The sequence below is a fragment of the Henckelia pumila genome, chromosome 3 (assembly GCF_033568475.1).
Source record: "Henckelia pumila isolate YLH828 chromosome 3, ASM3356847v2, whole genome shotgun sequence".
In the NCBI taxonomy this organism is placed as follows: Eukaryota; Viridiplantae; Streptophyta; class Magnoliopsida; order Lamiales; family Gesneriaceae; genus Henckelia; species Henckelia pumila.
This window is the reverse complement of record NC_133122.1, coordinates 130,876,148-130,884,786: the sequence shown is the minus strand read 5'-3', so window position 1 is coordinate 130,884,786 and position 8,639 is coordinate 130,876,148. Positions and strand designations below refer to the sequence as shown.

General features: G+C 37.8%; 2 protein-coding genes and 1 long non-coding RNA gene across 4 annotated transcripts; all 3 read left to right on the top strand.

Annotated features, from left to right (window-relative positions):
* The first annotated feature begins 216 nt into the window (after positions 1 to 216).
* On the top strand, positions 217 to 1,867 carry LOC140889507 (uncharacterized). The gene is made up of 4 exons (XM_073297222.1): positions 217 to 319; positions 437 to 838; positions 959 to 1,352; positions 1,516 to 1,867. The coding sequence occupies exons 1-4, from the start codon at positions 217 to 219 to the stop codon at positions 1,865 to 1,867; spliced, it is 1,251 nt and encodes a 416-aa protein (XP_073153323.1).
* Positions 1,868 to 3,797: 1,930 nt separating this feature from the next.
* LOC140889506 (uncharacterized) lies at positions 3,798 to 4,565 on the top strand. The gene is made up of 2 exons (XM_073297221.1): positions 3,798 to 3,950; positions 4,311 to 4,565. The coding sequence occupies exons 1-2, from the start codon at positions 3,798 to 3,800 to the stop codon at positions 4,563 to 4,565; spliced, it is 408 nt and encodes a 135-aa protein (XP_073153322.1).
* Positions 4,566 to 4,997: 432 nt separating this feature from the next.
* On the top strand, positions 4,998 to 6,654 carry LOC140893159 (uncharacterized). 2 transcript variants are annotated; one of them, XR_012153045.1, is made up of 4 exons: positions 4,998 to 5,271; positions 5,360 to 5,383; positions 5,727 to 6,227; positions 6,411 to 6,654. It is a non-coding gene; the product is annotated as an uncharacterized lncRNA (long non-coding RNA). The 2 variants fall into 2 exon arrangements; XR_012153046.1 differs by having other exon boundaries at positions 5,727 to 6,304.
* Positions 6,655 to 8,639: the final 1,985 nt, after the last annotated feature.

Sequence of the window (8,639 nt, the reverse complement as noted above, 5' to 3'; positions counted from 1 at the left end):
GCTAAAGTTGAGTAAGTACCACATATCCCTAGAGCAAGACAAAAAGTCAGAAATGTTGAACTTGATCACAATGTAGAGCTTTTAACTAGAAGAATTGGGGGAATGGAGTTGATGATGGCACGATTTCATAGTATGCGTCCTGCTCGATTCTTTGGTACTGAAGATGGTGAGAAAGCTGCTGGTTGGCTGAAAGGCATGTAAAATCTGTTTAGAGTGATGGGATATACCTCTGAGGAGAAGCTGAATTTGGCTATTTGTCAGCTCAAGGACAGAGCCCAGCTATGGTGGGAAGCTACAGAAGCTGCCTTGATTGGTGCAGGTCAGAAAATAAATTGGAAATCGTTTTGTGCTCAGTTCCTTCAAGAATTTGCACCACCGTCTTACTTCTCTTCCAAAGAAACTGAGTTTAACAGACTAGTTTAGGGGAACTCCACAGTGGGGGAGTATCACTCGAAGTTCTCATCTCTTCTTGCTTATGTACCACATGTTGCATCAAATGACAAGAACAAGTTGTCACGATTTATGCAAGGGCTGAACCAAACCATTTACACCTTGGTGAAGACTAGTAAGCCTACTAGTTATGCTGCTGCTGTTGAAAGTGCAAAGGAAATAGAGGAAGGTTTACTATTGGAAGATTCCCAGCATAATCCTGTGTATCCTCAGAACTTTGGGAGCAATGCTCCAATGTCATCAGGTGCACATCTATACCGACCTTTATTGGCATATTCACCTTCACAACCATCTCATCAGCCGAGGCAGCAGAAATTCAAAGCCAAGGGGAAACAATTTAAGAAGAAATCTCAAAGCAGTTCCTCAAGCTCTAGTGGTCATGGAGGAGGTTCATTTGGGTGATCAACTGGTAGAGCTAATGATGTGTTTTGTGACCGTTGTGGTGGTAAGCACTCCACTGCTCAGTGTGTTGGAGTCCAAGAAACTTGTCATGTTTGTGGTCAGACAGGGCACTATGCTAGAGTTTGCCCTAATGGTGGGAAACAACAATTCCGGCCTCCACAGTATAGTCAGGGTCCTAGAGGACCAACAGTCAGACCATATGCTCCTGCCCAGTCATCACATCAGTCCAGCCATCCACCACCTAGAGGTCCCTATCAGCAGCAATTTCCAGGGCCACAGCAGGCTCAGGTGCATGCACTGACGCAAGACCAATCTAGAGATGCTGCAGGAGGTGTTATTGCAGGTTTTTGTTATATCTTTGATCACCCTGCACGTATTTTAGTAGACACTGGGGCATCTCATTCATTTTTATCTGATAAGTTCATCGATGAGTATGAGATTGCTACTACTTCTTTGATGGATACCTTGTCTGTTTCTACTCCTGCTGGCGTCTATTTGAGGTCTCATGATATAGTCTTGAATTGCATGATTAGATTCGATGAAAATATTATGATAACTAATCTAATCAAATTATCTGTGTCCGATTTTGATTATTCTGGGTATGGATACATTGACTAATTATCGAGCTACTGTTGATTGTTTTCACGGAGTTGTGAGATTCAGGCCGTTCTATGGTAGTAAATGGAATTTTTATGGTAGTGATTCGCAGTATCGTAAACCATTGGTATCAGCAATGGAAATGTTCCGATTGTTATTAGCTGAGAATGAAGGGTTTATGATTTATGCTCTTGACGCAACCCAGGAAATAGGATTGACAGTGTCAGACATTCCTGTTGTTAGAGATTTTCCTGATGTGTTTCCAGATGATATTCCAGGCTTTTTGCCTCAAAGAGAAATAGATTTCAGCATTGATTTAATGCCAGGAACGAATCCTATTTCTATAGCACCATACCGTTTAGCCCCAGCTGAGTTGAAAGAACTTAAGGAACAATTGCAGGATCTTATGGAGAACTAGAGAAGGGCTATATCAGACCAAGTATGTCGCCTTGGGGAGCTCCAATCCTGTTTGTAAAGAAAAAAGATGGAACAATGCGAATGTGTATCGATTACAGGCAGTTGAACCGTGCTACAGTGAAAAATAAATATCCTCTGCCACGTATCGATGATCTGTTCGATCAGTTACAGGGTACATCGGTGTATTCCAAAATTGATCTTCGTTATGGTTTTCATCAGCTCCGAGTTAGAGAAGAAGATGTTCCTAAGACAGCTTTTAGGGCTCGTTATGGACATTTTTAGTTTTTAGTCATGCCTTTTAGATTGACTAATGCGCTAGCTATTTTTATGGACTTAATGAACCATGTGTTTCGAGAATTCATCGACAAATTTGTAATCGTCTTTATTGATGACATTCTGATTTATTAAAAGTCGAAAAAGGAACACAAAGAACACTTGAAAATTGTTCTGCAGATGCTTAGGGCAGCTCAGTTGTATGCAAAGTTTTCGAAGTGTGAATTCTGGTTGGAAAAAGTGGTGTTCTTAGGTCATGTTATATCAGCTCAAGGATTCTCCATTGATCCTAGTAAAAATGAGGCATTTATCAGTTGGCCAAGACCGAGCAATGTTTCTGAAATTCGCAGTTTCTTGGGTTTGGTTGGTTATTATAGACGTTTTATTGAAGGATTCTCTAGTATAGCCAAGCCTATGACCCAGCTGACACAAAATGATCGTCGTTTTGTGTGGACTAAGGAGTGTGAGTCTTGTTTCCAGACCTTGAAAGAAAAATTGACCACAACTCCAGTGTTAGCCTTACCTTCAGGCTCAGGTGGATTTGTTGTGTGTACAGATGCTTCTCTTAATGGACTGGATTGTGTATTAATGCAGAACGAGCGAGTGATTGCATATGCATCCCATAAATTGAAGCCACATGAGACCAGATATCTAGTTCATGACTTAGAGTTGGCAGTCATTGTTTTTGCACTGAAAATATAGCGTCATTATCTGTACGGTGAACAGTTTGTGATTTATTCTGATCACAAAAGTCTGAAATATCTTTTCACACAGTATGATTTGAATATGAGACAACGTAGATGGATGGAATTGCTTAAAGACTTTGATTGTGAGATCCAATATCAGCCAGGTCGAATGAATCAAGTTGCAGATGCTCTCAGCAGAAAAGTTCAGAATGCTATGCTGACATCTCTTACCATCTACAAGGTTCACGAACATTTGGGTACTTCGGGATGGACGTATCAATCGAGTGGTGACTACTTTATAGTTTCATCTATCCAAGTCGAACCACAGTTAATTTCTAACATCAAAGAAGCTCAGTGGACTGATGATCCTCACATCCACAGATTGAAAGAATTAGCTCAAACAGAACAGTCAAACAAGTTCAATGTTTCTTCGGATGGATTTTTGCGCTATAATGGAATACTTGTGGTTCCAAATTTGATAGATTTGAAATAAGCTTTGCTGCATGAAGCACATTGTAGTCGTCATAGCGTTCACCCAGAAATCAAAAAAATGTATCATATCTTGAGATCTCACTATTGGTGGGAAAGTATGAAGAAAGAGATATCTGATTTGTGGCTAAGTGTTTGACGTGCCAACAAGTTAAGGCTGAAATACTGAGACCTGTTGGTATGTTACATAGTTTGGAAGTTCCACAATGGAATTGGTAACACATTGCTATGGATTTTGTGACACACCTGCCTCGTTCTACTCGTGGTTGTGATGCAATTTGGGTGATTGTTGATAGATTATCGAAATCAGCCCATTTCATTCCTTATGATCGTACTAGTACCTATAAGAAAATGGCAAGGTTGTACATTGATCATATAGTGAGATTGCATGGTGTGCCAGTGACTATAGTATCATATTATGATCCTCGGTTTACTTCAAAGTTTTGGGGTAGTCTGTAATCAGCTTTGGGTTCAAAGTTGGCAATGAGTACTGCTTATCACCCACAAACAGATGGTCAGTCTGAGAGAACCATTCAGACACTCGAAGATTTGTTGCAAGCTGTTGTAATGGATTTCAGTGGTGGTTGGCAAGAATCTTTATCTCTGATAGAATTCTCTTATAATAATAGTTACCAAGTGTCAATTGGAATGACACCATTTGAAGCTTTGTAGGGTAGAAATTTTAGGTCTCCGATATGTTGGGAAGAGATAGGAGAACGGCTGATGTCGGGACCAGAATTTCTTCAAGAGATGAAAGACAAATTTGAGTTAATAAGAAAAAGGATAAAAGCAGCTCAAGATCGTCAAGCCATGTATGCTAATAAAAGGCGCAGACCTTTATAATTTCAAGTTGGCAATTTTGTTTTCTTGAAAGTATCACCGTTTCGTGGTACCATGAGATTTGGGCGTAAATGAAAGTTAGCTCCTCGTTATATCGGACCTTAAGCGATTGTTGAGAGGATTGGTATTTTGGCTTATCGTTTGGATTTGCCGTAGAGTTTGTCCCTGATACATGATGTATTTCACGTGTCTATGTTGCGGAATTATGAGCCAGATCCATCTCATGTTTTGAGGACCAAAGATGTGGAGTTGGACAGTTCCCTTAGTTATGTGGAGCAACCAATGCAGATTTTGGATCGCAAGGAGAAACAACTCAGGAACAAGACGATTCATTTAGTTTTGGTTCAGTGGAGCAGACATGGGAAAGAAGAGGCTACTTGGGAGTTAGAGGCTAGAATGCATCAAGAATGACCTCATTTATTTGAAAGTGTGATGAATTACTCCTTGTACTCTGAATTTCCCGTGTATTATCAGTGGTAGATGCTTAAAACACTTTGTATGTTGTCTTGTGTGTGTTTGATTTCGAGGACGAAATCCTCTTTTTAGTGGGGGAGAATTGTAAGGACCCGATGTTAATTACTCTGTAATTTGGCCAGATTTGTTAATAATTATTTTAAAGTGCTAAATTAGAATAATTAAGCCAAATAATAAATTGTGTTAAAAAAATATATGTATTAGTAAATATCGGAATATAAACGATATAAAAGTACATATTTAATTTTTATGGCACATAGGAGTTGGAATAAAACTGACCAGCTCAAGTTTGGACTCAATTAAATAAATAGACACATACATATACATACAAGATAATATTATTCCTTTCCTCTCTCCTTCACCATTCACGCCCCGTCTCTGTTCTCTTCTTCCCCTTCCATTTTTGTTTCTTCTTTTGCCAATATCTCCGTCGTTGTTCGCCAGATTTCAAATCCAAAAATAGTTCTGGAATCCTCGCAACAAGATCTTCCTTTTGGTACCGATTTCCCCAAATTTTGAGCTTGTTTTTCGGAACCCATTTTGGGCAGCTAGCGCCGTTCGCCGCCCCTATTGCCGCCGACCGTCGCCAGAGTCTAGAGGAGGTTTGTGTCGGGTGTTTGGACCTTTAGTTTGAAGCTTTGAGGTAATTTCATGGCTAGGGTTTTGAAAATTTGGGTATTTTGGTCCAATTGAATTCCAATAATTGATATATGTTTAATTGTTGGTTGAAGGTGCTATATTTGAGCCGAATTGAGGTACTGGTTATTTTCAGATTTTATTTAAGCATTATTTCGAAATTTCAGATTTAGTGGATTAAGGATTTCGAGTTTTAATGCTTGATAATTTATGTTTGAATGTTTAGAAGTGTTAGAAAGTGTAAATATGAATTTTTGGAATTTTATGGAATTTCTGAAAAATTCAGAATGTTATTAAATTGGGTTTTTAAACTTCTAAGGTTATAGAAATTGGTTATTCGATCATATTATGCCTTAGGATTGTTGTGTATTAGCCTTGGAAATTATTTTGGAATTTTAGGCAAAATCATTGAATTGTTGGAATTTTATATAAGTTAATTTTGGAAATAAATATTTGCCACAGGTTTGGAGTCTTCAGAAAGTCCTTAAGAATTGTGAGTGTTCAGTGAGGTACGCTCAAAACGGTATCTTACGATGTTTATGAAGTCATGTAATTGTATTAAGTGCTTTGTTAATTGCTATTATGTGCCTTGGATGACTATATGTGCATTCATGCATAAATTGAGATTATGTGTTGAGTTGAGTGATTATCCCTAGTTTTTATTTTTAAATAAATAATATTTTTTATTTTTAAATAAATTAAAAAGGGATATTCGTCAACTAGTCACATTAATCGAATGACATAGCATGTTGAGCCTTGACTTCTTTGACGGCTATTTTGTTGGACTCTTGAGATGTATGTTGAGTCACAGAGGGACGAGTGGGATATGTTTAGCCACATTCCTAGATGACAGCTCGGGACGAGAGGCCTTGCAAACCTGCATTCCTAGAGCTACATGCATGGACGAGCGGCGATTTGATGCTGCATTCCTGGCACGGGTGGCCACTGTTGTTGACGTTATTCGTTAGTACTCCAGTTGATATCCGTTATTCCATTTGTTACCGTTCACGCATTGCATAGCATTGCATTGCATTTACTTGGTATTATTACATGTCATTTATTTACATCGCAATTTACTGGTTTGTCGTACTGGGGTCCGACCCCTGTTTTTCTTTTATGTCGTGGTTGTTTTTGATGCCATGACAGGATTTCCAGGGACTTCTGACGCTTCTGTTGGAGCGTCAGGTAGCGGTGCCCAGTGACGGCTAGTAGTTGTTGTGTTCCCAGATATACTTATATGTATTGTATTTGGTTTGGTATTCTGCCGGGGAGATGCCCCGAGTAGTTGTATTATATACTTTGCTGTTGGTTTGATTTGAATTTGGAGTGATCGAGCCTTGCCGGCTCTGCTTGTGGTTTAGTCCTGGCCAGTGCGGCTGTAGGATTTATGTTTGTTGAATGTGACTCTATTTTCGAGTATATAATGTAATGTTGTGTTGTTTTGATTTTTTGGGATGTCGTATTTACGGGAAGATCATGTCGAAATTTCTGTAGGCCCAAAAAGGAAATTTTTTACTCGTTTTTGCTATTTACACTAATTAATCCTGGTTGTTTGGTCATTAAACATTAATCAGGAGCACGGGCCCTCACAATTATCATCTGTTCTCTTTCATAGAGCAATGCATCCCTAAAGTTTTCATAGGTTTTAGGGAGTGCATTCAGAAGTATCAAAACCCAATCTTCATCCTCAAGCTTTACTTCAATATTCTCTAAATCATTCAATATCTTGGTGAATTATTCGATATGGTCTTCGAGATTCTTATCATTCTTTATCACAAAAGAATACAACCTCTGTTTCAGATGGTAAGCCATGAATTTTGTCATATATAAATTCTTGAGTTTAAGCCACACAGCCGCTACAGATTCCTCTCTCGCCACTTCTCGAAGAGTCTATCACCCATACAGAGAATTATCGCACTGTGTGCTTTCTCGAGTAATTCATCCTTGTTCTTGATATCGTCGAACATCTCCTCCTTCTTCTTGAGGGCTTCCACCAAACCTTGTTTTATCAGGATCGCTCGCTTCTTGATTCTCCAGAGCGATAAATCATTCTTGCCAGTAAACTTCTCAATATCAAATTTCATTGATCCCACCGTCTTTGCTTAGTTTCCCATAGACGGCGCCACTTGTTAGGAATCTATCAGAACAAAGTTGATATTCCAAGAACTTTATCAAACAAACACACACACAGCAACTCAAGAACACAATCCCAACGATGAATAAGAACACACAACGCAGATCAAACACCAACTCATACGAAATCGATTAAACAACACAAGTATTTACGTGGTTCGGCAAAGAATTTTCCTACGTCCACGGGAAAGCAACACAACCACTTTATTAATCACGAACAAGAGAACAAATCCAAGCTCAAACCAGAGCTTATTACAATTCAGACCAGAAAACTCTAACGCTAGATACAGACTCAATTCAAGCTTTAAATCCTTGAATCTTCCTGTCAAAATCTGCGCCCCAGTTCTCTCTCTCTATGAATTCTCTCTTCTCTTCTCTCTGAAAATATTATTCTGGAGATTGAAAATATGTTATGTTCGTTTTTTCGATACGACTGACTTTCATCTTCTTATATAGAGAAAATACACCGACTTTATTCTTGGACTTTAGGTCAACAAATTATTACGGCCCAATCTTAAAGTCAACATGGTACAACCCGATAAGTCCTCCTAAATCAGTTTGATCTGCTCTTGTACATTGATCTGCATTCAAGTTTCACTCCAGCTTTACGGACAATTCATCTAACTTCAAACCAAGTCCCAGTACTCGAGCAACCGATCTACCTGAACTCATTCGAAGAACTCATCTGCCCATAAATTTTGATCTGATCCCAGTTTTCGATCTGACCATGAACTTATCTGATCACTAAGTTCATCTGACTGTACTCTTCGATCCGATCTTTCCCAATCGAGTTGATAGAAACACACTTCAACATATGTTTTAGAAATTAATTGTTATTTGTTAAAATTTGAAAAAAAAACTATTTTTATGTTATGTTAGATAGAGGTATAACAATATATATGCCTATGTTTTTCATATAAATCAAGAAAACTACTGAATAAATAAATTATATTCAAAGTTCTATTTAATACATTTAAAAAATGATTACACTTTTTTTAAAAAAATAGCTATTAAGAGTATATTAGTAAAAGGTTAAACAAAATGTTGTTAGATATATTGTACAAGTCTATATATTTGGAACAAATAAAAAATGAAGTGTTATGATAAACTTGTAAATAATTTTCTTTAATAAAAAGATAGGCGTCAAATTATATTTGTATGAAAAGGGATATTCTTTTAATATAAATAGTTGAACATTGATTTTGAAAAATAAATTTTATATATATATATATATATATATAT